The sequence below is a fragment of the Phodopus roborovskii genome, unplaced genomic scaffold (genome assembly GCF_943737965.1).
Source record: "Phodopus roborovskii unplaced genomic scaffold, PHOROB, whole genome shotgun sequence".
Lineage (NCBI taxonomy): Eukaryota > Metazoa > Chordata > Mammalia > Rodentia > Cricetidae > Phodopus > Phodopus roborovskii.
In genome coordinates, this window is record NW_026125233.1 from 41,558 (window position 1) to 65,347 (window position 23,790).

General features: G+C 42.9%; 1 protein-coding gene across 1 annotated transcript in view; it reads right to left on the bottom strand.

The window, feature by feature from the left end:
• Positions 1–23,790, bottom strand: part of LOC127227220 ((E2-independent) E3 ubiquitin-conjugating enzyme FATS) — a 67,945-nt gene that overhangs the window by 18,436 nt on the left and 25,719 nt on the right. The window contains exons 4-5 of the mRNA XM_051191559.1: positions 2,152–2,336; positions 59–236 (exon numbers count right to left, since the gene is read on the bottom strand). Coding sequence (XP_051047516.1) covers positions 59–236; positions 2,152–2,336 — 363 coding nt within the window. The remainder of the gene's footprint in view (positions 1–58; positions 237–2,151; positions 2,337–23,790) is intronic.

Here is a 23,790-nt window from a genome sequence, read left to right on the forward strand (position 1 = left end):
AGGCCTGAGGATACCTGTCTCCACTCTATCCAGGCCTTCTGAGCCATCTGCAGCTTACCACTAAGAGGATGAGGGACGGTGAACTGCTTCTTGTGGGCACGGACAGGAAGTAGGCTCTGCTTCTGTCCCAGGTTTTCCTTTTGCTGGGCTTTCCTTTGCTGTACCATGTGCTTAAGCTTTTTCAGCCGTTCTTGTGAGCGAGAAATGAACTGAGGTCTACGGACTTCCAGTGCTTCCTAATTGGGACAAAAAGTTTTACTTTTTAAGAGAAGGGAGATCAGGAAACACACACACACACACACACACACACACACACACACACACACACACATCCAGATATCCATCTGTCTTACTCAATGGGAGCCAATCAAGAAAACAATACTGGGTAGGCAAAAGCCACAAAGCAAATCCTTGTGATCATTTCCCCCTGTGACCATGTGTAAAGATGGCAAGGGCACATTGATGACAATCTTCTGGAGGTCAGTTCCAGCCAGCATCACAGAACCCACTGTGGCAGAACCAAGCAATAACTAGCATTGAAGCCACTGGGTACCAATGGCCAACATCTTTCCATTTGTAGAATCATGCTGCCAATCACTACACCAAGGAGGGGCCTGCAATAAGACATTCCAAGAGACATGGGTGGGGCTAGAAGGCAGGTGCTAGAAATCTGCATACTCTTTTCTGCCGGGATTGGAGTCTTAGGAAGCACAGTCATTCTCCTGGCACAGAAAATGGCACAGAAAATGGTGCCTTTCCAAAGTCCTGTCTGTGGGTTACAGGACTCCTGGGTAGAAAGAGACAGAAGACTTTGCTATGCAGAGTGGTTCTGTGAGATTCACAGGACAGATCAGCATCCCCTGCATCTCCACAGTGGCCTTAATCCCTCTGATCTCCTTGCACAACACAACATGTGCAGAGCTGCCATGGCAGACACTGGGGATGTCATTTGTATCCATCCTCTTTGGGAATTCCCATATAGATTCTGCAGTGTCCATTGGTCAGATTAGAAAGCACGCCAGCAGCAGCCACACCCACTTCTCCCAGTAGGTCCTACTGGGTCTTCAAGGTCAACCAGAGCATCATGGTACCTCACAGATTGCCTTGTGCAAGAGTGAGTCCCACATGGCTATCTCCCTGCTAAGCTGTGGAGGCAGACACATGCTGTATCTCAGTAACTTTGTATCTTTCACAGGCACTGTCCCGGGTTTGCCTACAGCAGGTACCCAGCACAGGTTAGATGTGATCCTCCCTGCACACTGGGGGCTCAGGGAGGAGCACACCATGAGCTCCATCCATGTCATGCAGGTGCTCCTGGCAGCTGCACTGATAAAGGAGTCTCTCTGGCATTGTGAGCCATTGGCTACTGAGTAACTAACTCCCCAGTCACAAAATGTGCACAAAATGTCAAGTCTGGAGACAATGTCCCTGAGCATGCCCAAGTGTGGCTGCTGCTTTACTGTTCACCCACCTGAGAACATCTTAGAGGTTCAGGATTTGGAGGACAGCCTGGATTTTTTTTTTTTTTTTGCAGGCTCATCAAGGCCCAGGGTTACAGCAGTGAGCCAATGGAATTTTCTTCACATTCAGGGAGAGGTATCCCCCATAGCAAGTGCCGTCCCCCAAAAGTACATCTGCCCATGCAGAATGCTAGTAGCAGCAATTTTCTGCTGCTACATAAAAATTATAATTAATTATAATATATATGTATAATATATGTATATGTAATATATATGTGTATCTGTATATATAATCTTTCATGTCTTTCAACCAATGGCTGCATGATTTGGGAAGTCCCCTGAAGCTTTCAAAGGCTGTGCATCCTCATCTGACTATGGGGTGTATAGAGGCTCTCATCTGATAGGGATCTTTTGAAAATCAAATGTGAAGTGACCCTTGTGACCTGTGGACACCCTTTCATAGCTATGGTCATGGTTGATAGTGCTAACAGTTCTCATTCTTACATTGCAGAGTCATATGTCATTGACTCCAGAAAGCAAACAGCGGAAGAGAGGTTAGAAAAGGTTAGGGAGGGGCCAGTGACAAAGGCAGGGGACTTGCAGTCTCAGGCAGAAGTGAGGTCAGGTGCATGGCACACTCCCCAGGAGAAACCTCCCCTGGATAGAGTCAAGCAGGATGGGGAAGCTTTACCTGCAAGGTCATGGAGCTTGCCAGCAGATGCGGAGGCTCAGAACTATCTTCCAATGGGTCAGAGCTCTGTGGTCCCTCTGCGGGTGTTGGAGAGGGCATTGCTGGTGAAGGCTCGGGTGTGGCAATGAGGTCCTTGTGCTTCTCAAATTCCTTTAGTTTTACAACCAAGTCACAGCATGTGTAATCTAGGAAAGCAGATTTACAATCCACTTAGAGGGCACCCAGCAGCTCCCCTGCCCAGCTCCCAGACACAGGAGGAAGACACACAAGGCAATTTAGAGAATAGAAACCACCAGTGAGTTGTTAACCAGCCTTGTTAAGCCCATGAGATCCTCATCACAGAGCTTCACAGCTGCCACAGTCACTGCAGCAGGCATCAGCCTGAGTCCATGACAGGCTAGTTAGGCCACAGAGGTGCCTCTTACCCTACAGTGTTCAGAATGCCTTTTCTCAAAATGAAAGGAGACCTTTCTAGACTGGATTTCATATTAAGTGTGTCCCTTGTAATTGTTACAGTTCGCTTGCTTCAACACAGCATATTAATCTGTCTTGTGTTTGCCACACTAATGATATAATGACCAGGGATGGTGTTCAATTATGTATCCCTCCCCTTAATTTTCCAGAGTCGGCCACTGGCTTCACATAAGTAATCAGGGGGTTTTTCTCTCAAAGCTGGCTGGGCCCTTTCCTGGGGCCATGTTTTAGTTTCCTTTTGTGGGAAGGGTCAGACTATGAGTGACCCCTTATCACTCCAGATGAGGCCATCTCTGGGCTACCTCCTGATAGAGCCTTGGTCTCAAATGCAAGGATAGGTCCCTTCCATCACCTTAGCCCACCCTTCCCCTCTGACCCCCTTACTCTCCTCTGTACCTTCTCAGTCCCAGCCTCACCCTTGGCTCTTACGCTACCCCATTTCACATGATTCTCTGCCAATACCAAAGCACTTAACGCAGGTCATTCTTCCAGTCTTCAAGCGCATTCTCTTTTTTTCCTGCAGAGGATTTCTTCACTGTCCCATTTTCTCCTTAGGCCTAACCAGTAGCTCAGGTCTAGCCACTAGCCAGCACTCTCTCTTCCAAAAGCAATCCCCTTCTCTACCACACTGTTCCCATGCCTCCTTGCGAACACTCTTCCCCAGCTCATAGAGAAACCAGGGTCTTTGCATCTTTCCCCTCCTTCATCCTCTCCTGGAAAGGATAACTCCGGGGCTAGTCCTGGCATGCTGCCTTCTCACTGCTTGTGGCATCTGTCTCCAGATCCAGCATGTCTCCACTGCTGTGGCTTCTCCCACTGTAGAGACCTCCTCTCTCCTCCCTGACTGGGTCTCCACCCCAGCCCCTCTCCCATCTGTCCACATACTGCTCACCTGGAATGCAAATCCCACTGAGATTCTTTTTCTTTCAAAGTCTCAGCCCTGCCTGCAGCCTAGACTGCAGTGGGTGGAGAGGCTCTTCCATCTTAAACCACCGGGACCTCAGAGAATCAGAAGCCCCTGGTTCTGGTGCTAGTCTCCTAGGCTGCTCATGGCTTTGTGGCCTTTCCCTCCCCACTCAAGTGTCTTTTTCTCCAGTCTCATTTTAAACCTCTAATGACATTGACATCCAGCTTAGAATCACTGTGTACAGAGACACCTCTGCTCAGACCTCTCTGAGTGTAGGCCATCTTCAGGCTCCACACATTCACACCTAACAGTTACACTGCGCCTTCTGCACTGCAGGGAGAGTACTGGCCTCAGCACCCAGCTTACGACAGGTGTTTAATAATTGCCTCTGCAATCCATTGATGGTTAAAAACATAAGAGTCAAATCCCAGTCATGTTACTGTTACTTTTGCCAATTACCATAATCAGTTTAACTTTTGTCACCCCAAGACATATGATCCCGTATGGGCCCTTCTGTCTTGTTCCAAGTATTGTAAAAATATCTTCAGGGTGATGGGAAGTCCAGGGCCCATTCTCTGCCATGATCTTCTGTCTTTTCACATAGAACCGTCCACTACATGGTTTAGGAGTGGTCAGTAGCTTGACCTACAGGGACATACATGATGCCTATGTCCAACTTGGTTATTTCCTCTGGAGTGAAATGGAGAGGTGATGCTTGCCTGTGTGCACTATGGGGTCCAAGTTGCTCATGTTAAGTGCTAGCTATATGTCAGGGGCTGTACCCCTTAGCTGTTATCCCTGTCAGCCAGTACTGGGAGCCTGGGTAGCGAGGAGGGCATGCTACCTTCAGGGCAACTGTACCAGCTCCCCAGACCTTTCAAGGCCCAGCCACAGAGTCAGCTGTGTCCCTGGGCAGCCTTCTGGGCCTTAACTGCAACTGGCACTGACATTGACACTGAGTGTGGTTGATCTGGGGGCCTCCTGATCTGTATAAAGCTGCCTTCTATCTGCTTGTGAGGTGTGTTTTGCCCATCATGTCTACTTGTTAGTCCTGCTCCTTCTGCCTTGCCGGCAGGTATCTCCATAAGGCCAGCATGTGTGAATCATTCCAGAAAGGCACTGAGCTATTGTCTTTATGTGTATCAAGAAAGAGTCTGGGGACCACCGCCCTTGCTCCTTACCTTTCTGGGACTCTTTTTCTATCTGAACAGTATCATCTTCCTGCAGTGAGGCACATGCAGCTTGTAAAGGGCAAAGAAATCCGGACAAGGGGACTCTGGGTGTCAGGAAGTACAGGTGCTGTCTCTCTTGGGGCTCAGAAAAGATGCGAGATTGACCATCATTGCTTGGCGGACTTGCCCCATCAGGAGGGACGTGTTTAATGGGCTTCTGTCCCACTGGAGGAGCAGGAAGAATCACTTGTGCTTCTCCTTGCTGCTCCTTGCTGTTTCCAGAAAATACTTTTCTTTCTATTAAAAATAAAATGAGAGTTGACTCAAAACATCGGATCCTGATGAGGCTGCCTCTTAGGTGCCTAATGACTGCCCCATTGCTCTTCTAGCTAGTGGGCTACAGCAGGGCTTTAGGGAACAGTAGGTAGTTGTTATAGCTGCATGATAGCAAACTTTACATGTGGTCAGCATCCTTGACTCTGAACTGGAGGTAAGAAGAAGCTCTATTTGTATACACCCTTTACCATGAATTTGGCTTCATTTGTATACACTGTTACCATGTATTTAGTTGCAAAGGGACTGTGCCCAGTAGTGTCCTTGAGAAGTCATATTATCTTTCCTATCACTCTCAGCAGAATAAGGGATGGAGCATCTTACACTTAGACTTGACCCACAGTACCTAAGTTCAGATCCCAGCTCTGCCACTTAAACTCACAGCTTCATCTATAAAAATCTAGGTGAGACGATAATACAATCAGTGAATACTAGACACTATTTATTTGCTCTATTATTGGGTCTTACAAATATAGAACTAGAATATATGCTATAGAATATATTTAATAACACTATTTATGTGTACCCAATAACATTATTTATGTAAGCATCAACCATTAAAACAGGTAATAAGAAAATAATAATGCATAGAGCATCGGATACACACTAAGCATTGGTTTTTCCCTATTTTTACAGATATTAATGTCATGACATGTTATAGCAAGCACAGAGGTAGCAAGCAGAGCCTCATGCCTCCATCAAGCTCTGAGGAAAAGATGGATCTATAGATGTGTGGCACATGCCGTTTCTATAGCATAACATCCAGTTCCCCAGACACCTATGTCTACCAATCAGGGACCAGTGAAGGAAGGTATATGCATCTGTGCTTTGCAGCAGCTTAAAGACACAGGTGTTGTTGAGTGAATACATACTCACATTGCAACTGTATTGTTCAGCAAACAAAGCAAAATGAGGCACATTCGTAGCAAATGCTATTTTTGCAGAGGATATCTCTAGAGAGATAGGATGATGAGGGAAAGAGCAATGCAGGCCAGGAGTGAAATGGAAGAGGCACTGTCTCTCTCATGTCTGTTTAATAGGCTGGGATATTTTCAAAAAAGCTAAATTTTCACAATTTCCTGTAAGTTTTAAAAAGATGCCTGTTTTAGATAAAGTCATGACTGTTCTTGAGTTACCACCACCTTACATTGATGTCTCTAAAGGAAACAGCTCCATTGGAGGTGGGAGCAACCAATGTAAATGAGACGGGGCCCTTAAATGTTCACGTGTTGAGGCAGGGAAAAGTAGTGGGTATAACTAGTACAATGAAAGCTAGGAGAGCCACAACTCTGTTTTCTCAAGAGTGTCCTGCACAAGAAAGAGTGGACTCTTGATACTGCTCTGAGGATGTCACTGGTGACCTGTCAACGATGCCCCAGTTTCCATAACATACTTCCCCTGACCAGGAATAGAGAGAACTCCAGCCAAAAGCCAAGCAACCTTTAACTCTCATGCCCAACTTCCTGACCCAGTGAGGCCTAATATCCCAAAGCTCCTACAGCCTTCTTCTAAATAGCGCCCCAACCTGGGGACCAACTGTTCTAACATATGAGCCTGTCTGGGGCATTTTATACCCACACCATGACACTCTCTGTCTGTCTAGATGTTCTAATATAATCAGTGTGAGTTAAATGCACACCATATATAAAGCCACTGTCATGCCACTGTGTCTATTATGCAAGAGCTTCCAGAAAAGAGTTCAGCAGAGTGGCATGGCCAGAAATTCTGGGCAAGTTAGCATCATATTATGTCCTAAATATGCAGGGCTAACCCCAATGAGACAAGGCAGGGCTGCTGTGTGGTCAGGCATGCCAGCTAGTGGTTGTGAGGTTGGCAGAGGGTGCTATCCTATACTTCTGGCCCCTGATCTACCCATGTTTAGCAGATAGAGTAGGGAACCTGGAAGGAAATCAGGGCTCTCAACAGGGAGGAGCCTAGTGTAAATAGGATAAGAAGAACCTCAGCAATATGGTATCCAGATCTGCTGAGAAGGGACATATGTAGGCCAGTACAGAGCATTACAGCTTACACGGGTTCTTAGTAAGCAGGGTAACAAGGTGGGCATTTCTATGGATATTTTACTTCCAGTGGCCATAATGCACTACCATGCACATTGACTTAATAGAAAAAGTCACTTTCCCATTTCTTTCCCAGCATTCAGGAGATACACAGAACTTGGAGCTATAATGACTGAGGGGCTTTGGATCACAGCAGACAGCAACAAAGTGCTTAGCAACTGCTTACAAAGATCCACACAACACTAGGACTCTGTCAGTCAGATGTCAAAGGCAGAACATGAAATCCAGAAAAGATGAACATGAGCCCATAAGGGACAGCTGCAAGAATAGTCCACAGTGCAGGTCAGGTCTGGCACACACTGATACATGAGCTAGATTAAACTATGTTAGGAGTGAGACTGGAAAAGAGGTTTCAGCTTTCTAAAACATTCATCTGGGTAGACATATTTGGGGCTCTAGCACAGCTTCCCACTTCCTTAAAGCAGACTGTATAGATTCTTAATCTCCCAAAGAGACCCCTGTGAATGAAGCAGGCCTGTTTAAGTCTAACCCTTGAGTTTCCTCCATATATGCATCCAGTGGTCATGGACTCCCTCAAAAGCCAGACCATTGTTCAACTGCCTTCATCTTAGAAATACAGTAGTAGTAAAAGATGTCTCTGGACCATTAGCACAAACATCAGCTTCTAAACTCAACTGCAGGGATGTGTCTCAGAACATCCTAAAGGTCCTAATGCTATCTGCTGTTACTCCAAGTGGCCCCTGACTACCCTAGACTCTCAATTTCTGCTGCCTTTACACCTCCATGTGTGCTTTCACTGAAGCGATCTGGATCAATAAACCCCATAACCACAGCTTCTAACTGAGAACCAGGTGCTCGGCCCGATAGACACCCACTAGAAATGCAGATGCAGGTCCTGCACAGAAAACTCAAGCTTGCTCAGTGGGACTTTGCAGTCCCCTCTCTTGGTACCTGCATATGAGAGGATGCTGCTATAGAAGAGAAAGAGGGGCAGGCTTTTTCACAATGCATGCTAATGCCTCCAAGGAGGAAGGAAAATACAGGGAGGGTGGTGGCTAACTAAGTGCCTAACTTCCCCAGCAGGTATGTTTGCCTTATTCCTTTCCTTTATGTCTTCCATTACAATGCAAGGGGATTGAAGTACAGCAAAGTAGAGCTAGCCTGGCCACTGACAAACAAGGGGGAAATAAAACCCAGAATGAGCTCTTTCCACGGGCATGGCTGGTGGGGATTCCCTCTTTGTTCTGCCCCAGGCTTCATCCTTTGGCTGCAGGTTGAAGGGTCTCCTTGTGTGGAAATGGGTCTCCCTGTGGTAGTGCTGCACACCCACCCAGAGCAGACCTCTGTTTAAAATCAGACAATAATTGCTTCAGCATATTTCTGCTCAGTCTCTACAGAGTTTGCATGACATCCCAATGTAGATGGAGGGAAGGAAAAGGGCAAGGGGGCCGAGAGGAAATGGAATAAACAGCTCCCTCCTCCCTGAGAGGCAGGGGAGTCCTAAGCTACGTCACCTACAAGACCTTCAAGGTGATCCAAGCAGCAGAAGCAGAGTTGCTACCACTGGCCAGAGGACCAACCAAAGAGGAGAGCTGGCGTGGCCCAGTGGATAAAGTATTTGCCATGCAAGAGTGAGGACAAGAGTTAGGGTCTCCACAATCCATGTAAACTCTAGTGGGGTGTTGCAGTCAGCCTAAAATTCTAACTTTTGGGAGGCAAAGATGGAGGAATCCCTGCAGCAAGCTGGATAGCTAGGTGGACTGGATTGAGAAGATCTTGGTTCAATTAGACAGCAACTGTCTTGTGAAAGTATTTCCCATATGCCCTAAGAAGGGAGGGATTTCTCTGTGAAAAAAAAATTATACATATACATATAATCATGGGGAAAATCACTGAAAGGCCCCCGCCTCACCCCAGCCAATGCTTAATATACAAGCCCGAAGAAGGGGCAAAACATCACCAAAACTTTCCTCCTCCATGCTGGTTAGTGATGGGTGAGAGAGGAGGTCACCAACTCCTGGCTGTCTCAGATCAACTTGTTCTACCAGTAGTGAGAGGTCTGGGGAGCAGGCTTCCCCTTTGTAACATGTGCTGTGCTCCATGGGACTTATGCTGTGTTCCTCTACCCGGCCTTGTTACTTGTACACTAGGGTAAGATCAGGTTTTTGAGGAAGGAGGATGGCTCATTGGTTTTCCTTGGGCCTTTAAACCCCAGGACATCATTTAGCCCAGAGCGTCTCTGGAGATAACATTTCCTGTGTTCTACACCTGGCTCTTCCCTGTTGCTGGAGCACTGAGTGACACTCTTATCATTCCTGACACACTCCGTGGGGATCTGAGGTCTCAATATGGGAAGAGCACAGGCCCACTTTAAAAAGTGAGGTTTTTAGGCAGTAGGTCCTCAGGGCACGCTAGGGCTTGTTGACTTGTGAAAAACATGTGTAAATGGTCATTATTAATGCACATGTGAGTATCTGCATAACAGAGTTGGAACACAAGAAGTGTCTTTGGACTTTCTGGTCCCATTTCTGATGTTTTGTTTTGTTTTGTTTTGTTTTGTTTAAATGCTCATTGGAGAAAGATTCAGAAAAATCCTGAAAAGAGCAGTTTATCACATAGTCACTCCTTGGAAACTACAAAATGACTACCTCTGTGTTTGTGAGCTGCCAGACATGGCATAAACTTACAGGTAAAGTGGTAATTTATAAAACACCCAGGGAAGTCCCATGGAGCCCAGTATTTTATTCAGCCTGCTCACATACCTGTCTGCACACCCTCAATACTAGGACCCCAAATCTCTCAGGATGGTTGAGTTTGTAACATACTTCATTTCAGAGATGTAGAAAGTGATAGAAAGAACTTAGATTATGGGACCAGAGAACTAGTACCTATTCTCACCCTGGTTCTGCCGTCCATCAACTAAGTATCTAGGAACAAGCCACCCACCCATCCAGTCTCAAGTTCTTTAGTCATGTAACAATTCTATAACCTTACTGTGTGAAGTGTGATTTTTTTTTTAAATCAGAAAGATACTATTAGTTAAGATTAGTATTAATAATTAAGACTGGAATATAAGAACCTTTAGTGACCAGCTATTAAAGGGAAATCATTAGTGAATATCAGTTTCATTGTTCAATGAATTCTGACATTGCAGAATGACACCAATATGTCTGTCTTTGTTTCTAGAATAGCGCCTGCATGTCAGTAAGGCAAACCCAAACATCTTCCAGAACCTGCAAGCAACTGTGTGGGAGGGGGGTCCAGCTGTACAGACCCCTTGGCTTCGGGCTTGTCCTCTGGACATGGCAGCTGTGCCACTGCGTCCATGTCACCAGAAACAGGGTGGGAGTGGGGTGGGGGAGGGGTAGAGTACCTAGAGGAGCCAAAGGCGACCAGAGACCCTTAAGTGTACTTGAAATGCAAAGTCAGTTCTAAAGTGAGGACAAGGGCCTCTGGTTCTTCCCTCCTGTGCAGACAGTGTCCTTTTGGTGGACACACTTTAATCCCCCTCACCTCTAAAATTCCCTGAACACTTTAGTCAGACACTCACACTAGACTGGGGAAAAGCATCTATAGGGCCTATAGTGAGATTAGGGCCCAACTTTCCCTCTACACCCTGCCAGGAGCGATAGAGCAATTCAGCAATTCAAAGCCTAGTTGCATAAGACATTTGGACCTTTGGATCATAAGGCTGCAAACCCTGAGGGAAGTGAGCCCCTGTACATGTGACTGGCCCTCCTGATGTGTCACTACAGCACTGGGCTCAGACGCACTATCAAGATGGAATTACCAATTGCACTAATTTCTCAGCAAAATCCAGTCACTTGGGTAACTGTGGGGATCCCACAGTTTATTTTAGAATTGGGGAAAAACATACTTAGAGGCAAAGTTCCAAAAGGCACAAGACTCCTAACAGGTGCTGTTGAACCTTCCTGTCCAGATGTAGGGGCCAGAAGGCAGGGTCAGAGAAAGGACCTCTGAAATCCCAAGCTTTGATCCAACCCACCTCATATGGAAGGCAGACTTGAACAGGACTACCCACTCAAGAACACAGCTCACCATGTCAAGGCTGCCCTCTGGCCACAGCCCGCTGCTATTTATACACTTGGGGATTAGCCTTTTTGTCCATGAAGATGCCTTTCTCCCATTAGTGCTAATGGCAGTCAGATGGCTGAACCAAAGCCATTTCATCTCCCAGATATTCTAAAAATACACTGCAGAGAAGGAAAACATATGCACTGCTTTTATTTGGGCTTGTAAAATCGCAAACAGAATGGAACTTGGGAGATCTAGTTCCTTCCTGGTAGTGACACCAGTGTGCTTACAGGTCTGTGTGAGTTTATAGGTGGGACAATGTATAAGGTGTGCTCAGGTGCCAGTATGCTACAAGTTGCTTTTCTCATTGCTGTGTCTGAAGTCCTGCTCAGAGGCAACTTAAAGGAGGAAGGACTTGGCTCACAGTTTGAGGGTAGAGTCCATCAGTGGGAAGGCATAACAATGGGCGTGGCTGCTTGCTCATTTTGAATACATCAGAAAGCAGGGACAGGGTTAGGGAAGCAGGCCTGTGAACCTCAAGACCCATCCCTAAGAGGACCCACTCTCTTCAGCTAGTTCTCACCTGCTAACCATTACATCCTCAATAGTACCACCATCTGGGGACCAATTGTCCTCACACACTCAAACCTAAACCACCTGACAAACACACCTCATTTTTCTTGGATGACTGGAGTACTGGCATGTTCTGCCTGGTATGTTGACCGGGAATGATTCCTGCATGTTGACTCAGATGATGATCTGTGTTCCAGAAAAGTATAATGCTGAGAAAATTTCTAAAAAAGGGAATTGTATTTTCTTAGCGACTCTTACTTGTAACAGCAAGAACGAAAGGGAAATGTTAGTCAGATGTGAGAAAAATCACACTTAAAATACAAAGACGCTTCTCAAGATACATACTGAAGGAAAAGGCTGTAACCAACTGCTAACAGAAGGCTAATTAAGTGCTAATCAAGTACTAATGTCACCGTTCGGCACACCTAAAGTCTCACTGAAAAGCAAGGCTTAAAATGAACGTCTGCAGTCGGCCCTAAAGAGGATGTCTTCTTGAGAGGTCAGGGGATCCTTTGGAAGAGTAAGAACTGGAAGGGATGGAGGACACCAAGAAAGCTAAACCCTCTAAATCCCACCTACACAAAGCTCATAAGAACCACAGAGACTGAAGCAGTATGCACTGGGCCTGCTACTGGTCTGCACCAAGTCCTCTACTCTTATATTATGCCTAACAGTTCAGTGTTTTTGTGGGATTCCTGAGTGTGTGAACTGCTGGCTCTCTAATTCTTGTGACTTTTCTTGGGCTCTTTTCCTTCTGTTTGTCCTGTCCAACTTCGATGTGATAGGTTTTGTTTCATCTTATTATGTTTTATTATATATATAGTTTAAAGTAAATGAATGAATGAATGAATGAATGAATGAATGAATGAATGAATGAAAACCAAGCCACTAGGGTAAAGACTAACAATGGAACTGTCATTTATACGAGCTAGGAGAGAGAAATAGGTTTTCTCAATGGAGTGACACTAGGAATATCAACTACTCCAGGACAGATCTTACATTCAGAAGTAGCTGACCAATAAATAATGAACTTCACAGGTGTGTGTGTGTGTGTGTGTGTGTGTGTGTTCTTTCATTGCACTTTGCTTTGTTTGTTTTTGCTTTTCTATTTGGGTGTCTTATTTTGTTTTCTTGGTTTGGGGAGGTTTTATCATATTGGGTTTTTGTCAGATTTTTGAGAAAGAACTTAAAGTTTGGTGGCTAAGGATGGGGAGAAGATCTGGAAGGACTTGAGGGAGGGGAAGAATATGATAAAATAGATTTCAATTTAGAGCCTTTTAAATAATAAAAATATAACAAAGGAAAAATATACACAACACAGGTTAAAACTATTATTTCACTAATATCCACAGAAGTTTTTTAAGTTTATGTGAATAAATTATATTTTTCCTAGATTCATTCCAAAATGACACTTAAATTTTCCTGCTTAGAAATTAGAATGTTCTACTTATAGGAGTATGTGAACTGGCTAACCCCCAATTTATCCCATTGTGATAAACTCTTGTACTGAAATATAATTGCAAGTGTAAAAATATTTGGCCATAACAAAACCACATTACCTTATAATTTTAATGTCAACTAGTTAGACTAATCTTCCCAAATATTACTGGCCCATTAAAAATAACATGACATAAATAAAAATAAACTTCTGGTCAGTCCTGTTTCCTACAGCATCATAAGTTTTGTATGTGGCAAGCTTGTGTTCTGTGTTCTATTGTTTCTGATGCCCTAATCTTTCATGTCACTCTTTGGGGTCCTTTTCCTGTTGTTTGAATTCCCAAGCAATTTGAATTTCTTAAGCACAATTTGCTTCAGTGCTTGGGCGACTTCAAGCATATCTTATCTCTGCCTGCTTATGGAAGTTGTCCCTAGGGACTAGAGACAGAGTGGTATGTTCAGCATCTCATCTGCTTAAAAATGGTGAAAAAATCAATAAGATCATCCACAATCATCAAGTAGGCTTCATCCCAGAGATGCAGGGATGGTTCAACATACGTGAACCCATAAATATATTCCACCATACAAACAAACTTAAAAACAAAAACCACATGATCATCTCATTAGATGCAGAAAAGGCCTTTTGACAAAACCCAACATAATAAAAGTCCTGAAGAAACTAGGGATACAAGGGATATACCTCAACATAGTAAAGGTAGTTTATAGAAAATCCATAGCCAACATGAACTTAAATGGAGAGAAACCAAAGCAATTCCGTAACAAGGTTTTCTACTCTCTCCTTCAATCTGCCTCAAGATCCAGTTCTATCACTCCTGAGTACATACCCAAATGCTTCATTCTGCCACAAAGACATTGCTCAACTATGGTTATTGCTATTTTATCATAATAGCCAGAAACTGGAAATAATTCAGATGTCCCTCAACAGATAAATGGATAAAGAAAATGTGGTACATTTACACAATGGAATATTTCTCAGCCATTAACAAAACTACATCATGAAATTTGCAGGTAAATGGATGGAACTAGAAAAAAAATAATCCTGAGTGAGGTAACCAAGATCCACAAAAAACAAATATAGTATATATTCACTTACATACAGATGTTAGCTGTTAAGTCAATTATAAGTTACAATCTGTAGAAGCACAGAGGTTAGGTGTAGATTAAGGGGCCAGAAAGATTTTGTTAGGAAAGAGAAGTAAAAGCATAATGATGTATGGAAGGAGCAGGACATGGAATAGGAGGATCAAGTTGGGAAGGGGAGTGGGGAAGGGGATGAGAGAGGGAATATGGGGAGAGACAACTAAACATTAAGATCTATTTGAGGAGTAGTAAGGAATTGGTAATATAGTAGAAGCTTTCTAAAATAAATACATTCTAAAATATATGCATGTAAAAAGGCAATCTAAATGAAATCACCAAATAATGGGGGAGACAGAGCCCTAACAGGACATCACTTGGCACTAAATGAAGCATCCAATTCCAGGATTGGATTACATCTGATTGAGTTGTTAGCCAAAGGGGTCCCATGGAAATCCCCAAACAACTGAGGCTGTTGCCAAGGCTACAGATTGCTCTCCACAAGCTGAGGGCAAGGCCCCAATGCTGAAGACAATATCTCAACAACTTACTGAACATGTAGATGGCGAGCAAGTGCCTGCACAGAACCTTAAACCCTATGTTCTTGGGTCTTTGGTACAAGGAGGTACTCTATACCCTACTGGAGAGAAAGGTAAGCACCACATCAGCCACAAAGGCTTTGACCTACAGTGATGTCCTGCCTGCAAGTTATGTCAGAGCAATGGTGGCACAAACCTGTGGGCACACCCAAGCAATATCTGATTTGACTTAAGGCCCACTCAACAAGATAAAACTCATTTCCAACACTGCTTGGGTGACCAAGAACCAGAGGCTAGATAGTTCAGGGACCACAGTAAAGCCAAATACTATTGTTTTGAAAAAGGAAAAGAAAAAAATGACTCTCAGATTCCTAATGAGACCCTGCTATACTCATAGATGAGTGCCCTTCTCAGCTGTCACCAGAGAAGCTTCCTCTTGTAGCAGATGGGAACAAATACAGAGACCCACAGCTAGACATTATGCAAAGAGTGAGACATCTTGGAACACTCAGCCTTAAATGGAATGTCTATCAAATTCCTACACTTGGGAACCCCACAAAAGAGGAAGCAGAAACAATGTAGGAGCCAAAGGAGATACAGGACACCAGGAGAACAAAGCCCTCTAAATCCACACAAGCAAAGCACTTATGAGCTCACAACATGCACAAGGCCTGCATGGGCCTGCACCAGGTCCTCTGTGTATGAATTATAGCTTCCAGTTTATGTTTTTATGAGTGTGCAAACAAGTGGGTGTCTGATTCACGTGTCTTCTCTTGTCCTTCTGTTTGTCTTATCCAACTCTGATGTGATAGTTTGTGTTTTATCTTAAATTTTGTTGTATTTCTATTATTAACCCTTAGAAGTGTGTTTGTTTTCTAAAGAGAGACAGAAAGGGTGTGGATCTTGATGGGAGGAAGTGTGAGTAGGAGAGGGAAGGCAAGCTATAATCTATTTTCAATAAAAAGGAAAAAAAGGGTTGGGAACTTCAACAGGCTTGGTGGGGGGTGGGGAGAGCTTAATTTTAAGTCCCTTGTATCTGTGACATCAGGTACCCTTTTTGAAGTGCATATAATAGCATGAATTTTAGAAATTCACACATTTAGAAACTCTCCCTTCCTCTAAAAGTAGACTTTCTAGAAAACGTTGCTGGCAGATAGTCATGCAACCCAAGAAAGTAGCTGGGTCAGAATGGGAATAATGTCTGAATGAAGTATGATAACCAAATAAATACTTTATTCATTATCTGTGTTGTGTGCACACATGTGTGCATGCGTGCAGAGGCCAGAGGCCAACCAGAGATCATCTTATTTTTTTTTTTAATGTGCACATGTGTGTTTGGTTGCTTACATACACCCAAAGAGGGTATCCGGTTCCTAGAGAGTTGAAGTTCCAAGCAGTTTTGAATTACCCAATGTGGGTGATGGGAACTGAACTTCTGCAAGAGCAGCAAGTACTCTTAACTTCCCAGTCAATCTCTCCAGCCCCCTCCTTGGTTTTTTGTTTGTTTTTTCTTTTTTGACACAATGTCCCTTACTGGGACCCAGGACTGGGGCTTGCAGATGCAGCCGGCAAGCTGGGAGCTCTGCCTGTCTCTGCCTCCCTAGTCCTGGAATGACAAGCACATGCCACCATGATTGGTTTAATTTTCACATGGGCACTAGAGATCAAAAACAGTTTCTCCTGGCCATGAGGCAGGCATGCCACTGGCTGAGCTGTCTCCCCAAGGTAAATAAGCCTATTTCAAAAGACACACAGATAGGCGCATGTTTAGCAGGTTCTGAACCAGGCACACAGCTGGGATTTATGCAGCAGCAAACTGAAAGCATCTCCTGCTCAGCAGGTGGGGCTGGGAGAACTAAACTGCTCCAATTTGGCATTCCAGGCCTTACAAGTTTTTCTGACTTGTACGCTAATTTCTTTGGTTGAAGAACTAATTCAAGTCAGCTGCAGAGACTCCAGGTCGTGAGCTTTGGTGTTTCATAATGTAATTAATGATTCACATCCAATTACATCATGTTAAAATCCTTTCTCAATCCTTTCTCTGCTAATCCAGGACCCAGGGCCTCCAGTGCGGAGTGGATGGATGCTCAGGAGGGAAGCAGAAAGCTCGTGTGCAAGCAGCAAGTGGAAAGCACATGCATGATTTGGGATAGTGATTTGACATCATGGGATGCTTTTTTGTAAGGGAAGACTAGAAATGAAGGAATACAAGGGAATCAAATATTAACAGTCACCCTGTAAGCTTCAAGCCAGAAGGATGCAGGTATCATAACCTCTCCTCTACCCTGCAGGGGTCTTAGGGTGAGACCTGAAATTATCACTTGGTGTAATACATTCCCTCCCACCTCCTGTCCTGGCTCAATTCTAAACTACTTGTTCCTGTTTCAAAGTCATCAAGCCCCATGGGACCGAAGGACTTGTTCTGTTTGCTGCATTTTCATCAACTTTGTGTGGAGCTTCCACCCCCTGAGGTGTCTGTTTGCGATTCTTGTTGCAACTGGTTGCTGGCGTTAGGGGTGTTCTTTCTCTCCCTGTGTGCAGGGTGGGATGGAGAAAGCCACCCATTTCCAACTGTATCACCAAGTGAGGTAGCTCATTTGTAGTCTGTATTAACATAGAACTTTAGAATATGTTATTTTTGTGCCCCAGGTTTCTTCAAGCTTGTGTCAATTTCCTTTGAATACATCACTGTTTTAAAATATCAAAACCACCTCAATTCCTAAAGTCAAAGAAACTAGACCAAATTAAGAGAAGTGTAAAATACCAGTTCAAGGCTGTTCAGGGGTCACTGTAGAAGGGCTCAGTTGGTACAGGCTAACTACCGTGGTCTCTGGGGTCATCAAAGAGTTGACACACTAAAGACTCATTTTCTAGGGGAGAAAATTTTACCGGTCAGGTGGCTGAAAGGGAGGCAATTTCCAAAGTAGAAAATATATGTAGCCAATAGACAGAAAACTCAATACTATTTATGATATGAAATTATATAAAAGATGCTGTTTGCCAATCAAATTAGCAAAACATAAACATATGTATATATATTCAATCATCTATGCATATATATATATATATATATATATATATATATATATATATTCAATTCCAGAGAAATTATAGGGAAACAAGTCCAAGGTCAGTACAGTGTCTTACCAAGTATTGGGATGTTCCAACTTGCCTTCTGAGTGTTTGTAACTGAACCAGATTAGCCTTGAGGTTATTCCTTAATTAAATTTGTTCAGGCACCACACTTTGAAGTACATTTCTAACCCTTAGCAAAAGCAACTGATAAAATCAAAAGTCTCAGCAATGCTCAAGCAATTTACCCCCAAATTCTCCAACCAGGAATGCGACTTAAGAACACAAGTGGAAATGTGGCCAAAGTTTCACAGACAGATATAATTTCAATATTATTTTAAATCCTGAGAAAACAGGAATCAAGCTGAATTCCCAATATTATAGATATAGTTATGGAGTATATATGGCTGTATCAGGTGAAAATTAGATAGCTGTGGAAGTTTGAATGAGAAATGCCCCCCATAGTATCCTGTGTTTTAACACTTGGTCCCCAGTAGGTGGTGCTCTTTGGGAGGTTGTAAAACCCTTGGGGAATGGGGCCTCACTGGAGAAAGTATGTGAATGGAGATTTATAGTCTCATTCTACTTTCTGTTCTTCTGTGCTGCCGGCTTGCAGTTGAGGATGTTCAACTCTCAGCTACCTGTTATGGATACCACACTTGCCTCTTGCCATACTTCCCCTGCCATGATGGACTCTATCCCTCTGAGACTGTAAACCAAAATTAACTGTTTCTTCCATAAGTGGTTTGGTCATGGTATTTTATCATAGTAACAGAAAAGTAGCTAATATGCCTGCTATTTCACATGGTTACAGAAAACTTTGAATAGCAATGAAAGCATATTACCCTGATTTCCAGCTTCATAAAAATCTGAACATTAGAAAAGCCCTAACAACCAACAAAATATCTCTGAGACAGAGAACAGCCCTGGGTATAGACAGAGGACAGCCCTGGGTATAGCAGACAGAAGACAGCCCTGGGTATAGACAGAGGACAGCCCTAGGTATAGAAGACAGGGGACAACTCTGGATATAGACAGAGGACAGCCCTGGGTAGTAGTGTGTTCTCCCAAATCCACACGTTGAAACTCTAATCCCAGCCTGGAGATATTAAAGGGGGAGTTTGCCCATATAAGCTGAACAAAGCACGGCAAACCGAATAGAGAGGAGCCCACCAGACCTCAACCATATACAAAGAACTGTGGGTGACTGAGGAAAGCTGGGAGTGGAGAGGTGGCCCTCCAGGGAAGAGCACAAAGTGGTTGTTCTGTGTCAAAAACAGCCCCCAAAACATACATACAAGTAACATTATAATAGACGGAATGGGTTATATTTAGGAAATAAATGTATATACAAATACATAATGTATATAATAACAACTGATGAAAAAGGAGACCATGAATTTGAAGGAGTGAAGGGGTATTTGGGAAGGTCTGGAGGGAAGAAAGGGAAGGGAAAGTGTTGTAATTAAAGGACAATCTCAAAAACAAAACAAACAAACAAACAAAAACAAAAAAAAAAGTCATGAGGGTGGAGGCTTCATGAATGGTATTAGAACCCCTTAAAAGAAGAGATCCTACTGATGTGAAGCTACAGTAAGAAATAAAAAGTCTGTAACCAGAAAGGGGCCCTCGCCAGAACCAACCTTGCAGTCCTTGATCTTGCAAGGCCAGCTTCCAGAACTTTAGGTAGTGTCTGTTGTCTTTCCTACTCACTGCAGCAGCATGGACAGATTAAGATATACTATTCAAATCAATGTATATAAATGAAGAGACATACCGTGTTTATGTACAGGATAATTAATATTTAATACAATGACAAACTTACCTATTGAGATGATTTGTGTAGGGAGGTGTGTGGGTTTAGTGCTTGTGTGTAAGGGTATGCATATGTGTGGGTGCACTCACTCATGTAGATGACTGTGGAGGTCAGAGGTTGACTCAAGATGCTTCCTTGACTGCTTTTCTGCCATTTTTCCCCCATGTGGTGTGTGTGTGTGTGTGTGGAGAGGTGTAGGGACTGTCACCAATTTTGTTGCCCATCAGTTTGGCTAAACTGGCTGCATAGTGAGCCTTCAAGTCCACCTGTGTCAGTCTCCCAGCACTGGATTACTGGAGCATGCCATCACATCCAGACTTTTTGTGGATGCTGGGGATCTGAACTCAGGTCTTCATGTTAGTGAACTAAGCACCTTACCATTGAGCCATCTCCCCCAGCTCCAGATTTAATTTTCTATTATAACTTAAAGAAACAGATGGCCGTTTTTACAAAATTCTAGTGAAAAAGGTAAATTAGTAAAACATTATTTCTTGCAACGTGGTAGAATGGGTACCCCAAGATGCAAACACTATGAAGGAACTAGGACCTTGGAAATATGCATAAATACATGCTTTAAATACAGTGCTCAGCTTTCAAGAAAACCGTGAAGGCTACTTCTGACTATCTATAGCCTGGAGTTTAAGGCCAAACAGAGGGAAGAGAAAAAATCCAGGACTTGGATACTTTGACCAAACTCAACATAAAATGCCATGCCATTCATAAGCACAGGCTGGTTCCTGTCAGGGAGGGGCCAGAAACCACACAGCCTGCTTAGTATGAACATGCTGAACATTCACAGAAGATGAGTACCATGAGGTGACCATGGAGGTTCCCTCAGGAAATTATCCTCACCCCAGGAATTTCCAATGAACATATAATTACAATGTGTGTATTGCGTGCATGTACTCATGTGCGTGGGGAGCATGTGTGTGTGTGTGTGTGTGTGTGTGTGTGTGTGTGTGCATAGTATGAACTGCTGACTTGGATTCACATATAACTGATATTAATAATAACATACAGGATAAAAATAAGTAATACGTTTAAAGATATATAAAAGAGATAATTAAAGTTATAAGTGTGAAACAAGAGTCTACAAAAACAGCCAGGCTGATTTCAAAAGAGGTAAAAGTCCTAGAAATGAAAAATACATTAAGTGGAATTTAAAAATTTATACAGGTTTGGAAACTGCTAAGAGTAAAATATAAAACTGTGATTTTACTGAACACAAAGTGTCAGAAGTAGACAATGTAAAAGACAGGTTAGAAGGTAACAACATAGGAGTCCATGGAAAACACATCTAATTAGAACCTAAAGAGCTACAACAGAGGAAATGGAGGAGGAAACAAACATCTGAGAAATTTTCACAGTACAACAACCATCAGGTCCATTAAACAAATCAGGAACATCAGCAAAAATGCAAAGATGGGGGAATAAAGACTGGGAGTCAGGAGAGTAGGTAGAGAACACCAGGAGGACATGGCCCACATGGGCTCACAGAGACAGAAATGGCAAGCACAGAGCCTGCGTGGGTCTGCACCGGGTCCTCTGGGTGTGTGTTATGGCTGTTAGCTTAGTGTTTCTGCAGGACTCCTGACAGTGGGAGTGGATGTGTTTCTGACTCCTTTGTCAGCTCTTGAGACTCTTTCCCCTCCCATTGGGTTGCCTCATCCAGCCTTTATGAAGACGTTTGCCTTATCTTATTGTATTTTGTTTTGTCCTGATTGGCTTTCATCTCTTGGAAGCCTGCTTTTTTCTGAGAACAAGTGGAGGAGGAGCAGATCTGGCGGGGAGGGGAATAAGGGGTAGTGGGGTAGGGGACAACAGGGAGGAGTAGAGGGAGGGAAACTATGATTGAGTTGTATTGTATAAGAATCTTTTTTTTTTCAATAAAAAAGATAAATGAAAAAGAAGACACCTACAGTTAAATCCACCAAGAAGTATAATAAAGCACAGAGATATATTCAGTGTACCCCAGAGGAAAAGTGTAAAAATTATACCTACATTATAGCTGCCTTTTCCATAGCAATGGGTGAAGCCAAACAGACAAAAAATAAAGTCTTCAAGTACTAAGCAGAAATCACCATCTGCACAGGGTGGTAGTCCTCAACAAGTCTTTCAATATTTTGGATATTACACATCTTAGGACCCTCATCTTCCTTCAGCCTCATTCCAGTCTGAACCAGTTTAACATAAAGTTTCCCCATGCATGCTTCAGGAAGGTAAAAACGGATCTGACATGTACAATGGAAAGGAAGCAAAGATGATGGTAAACAGGGCACAGGCAGACACTGCAGAAAAATCATGTCAGTCTGTTAGCATCAGATGCAGAAGCAGATGGACCTGTTGGCAAGAGCTGTGCTGCATCTTCTGGATGGAAGTATACTACCCCACGATGCCATATTGTTGGGAAGATGAGTGAAAATACCCATTCATCTTTGACTTCTTTACAGTCATATGATACAATTTCCACGTGGTCACTAAAATAGTAGAAAATAAAATGAACAGAACAGAAAAGAAAAATAACACTCTTTAACAAGCATAGATAAAAAGCAGAATGAGAAACTAAATGATTTAATGTATGACCATGAAGAGATAAAAGAGAGGTGAGAAACCTAGAAAACTTAATGTGACAGGTATATGGACACAAGTCAATAATTAAGAAAACTGTGAGTGTTCTCATCTTTCTGTTTAAATGTTTGAGAATGGCTCATAAAATGTTGAGAAAAAAGGTACTGGACACAATTTTGCTCTCCATACATCTCATCATAAACACACAATTAAAATAAAATGATAGTCAAGAAAACCTATGTAGAAATACTTTGAATATCAAGTACCATAGAGATATATCATTTTGAGAAGTTGGGATTCTGGAAACATTTGCAAATGCATATTCAGATTTCTTGGGAGATAATACTCAAGTCTAAACAGAGATTCACCTATGTTTCACATATAAGTTATACACATAGCCAAAAGGTAATTTTAAACAGCATTTTAAATATTTTTTCACACAAAGATTTCACAGTGAAGGATTTTCCTCTTGTGTTGTATCAATGTTCAAGTATATTTAGGCTGTGGAACATTTTAGAATTTGGATTAGAGACGCTCAACCAAGTAGAAAACTGGCAAATACAAAATATCAATAGAATAAAATCATGGATCTGGGGGGAAATAAAAATAATAGAGTAGAAAATGTCTTGGTAGACTGATAGAAAGGAAAGATAAACTATTATTATGTGAGATGAACCAAGGACATCACTGGAGACCAATACTATGAAGAGCTTTATGTGATTTACACAAATGACTTAGATGAAATGGCAGGTTCTCTCAAGACACAAGTTCCCAAAACAGGCTTATGAAGTAGAACACCTGGCTAATAAAGAGAAAGTCTGATGGAGGAAATGCCCCCCATCTGATTTGCAAGGAAGACTATAGTTCATTTCCATGATTGGTGATTGATATGGAAGGGCCCAGCTCAGTGTGGTGGTACCATCCCTGGGCTGATGGTCTTGGATGCTATAAGAAGACATGCTGAGCAGGCCATGAGGAGCAAGCCAATAAACAACATTCCTCCGTGGATACTGATCCAGTTCCTGCCTTGATTTTTTTTCCCTGACTTCCTTGGATGATGGGCTTAAGCTGTGAGATGAAATAGATCTTTCATCTCCAAGTTGCTTAGGGTCATGATATTTTATCACATCAACAGAAACATAAGACACAATGCAAGTGAAGAAAAATAAACTGAATTTGTAATGAAAAGCTACCCTCAAACTGAAGTTCAGGCCAAGAGAGCTTCTCTGGTGAGTCTAATCCAGCATTCAGAGCCAGAGAAGGAGAGAATAGCCTCCAATTCATTTTCTAAAAGCTGGTGTTTCCATGATACTTGATCCAGAAATACCTCATAAGCAAACACACTAGTATCTCACAAAATACATCCCCAAATGTTAGCAAATGTAATTTAGCAATATTGTTTTTTATGATGTAATATATCATGATAAAATAGCAATCCCAAGTTAGCACAAAAGTCAATGTAGTTCCTCAGGTTTATAAAACAAAGAAGAATTGTTAATCATTGTTATTCAAATAAAAGAATAAAAACCTATGAATACTCAAATGTCCAGGCAAAACAAGAGTTCTTATCAAATTA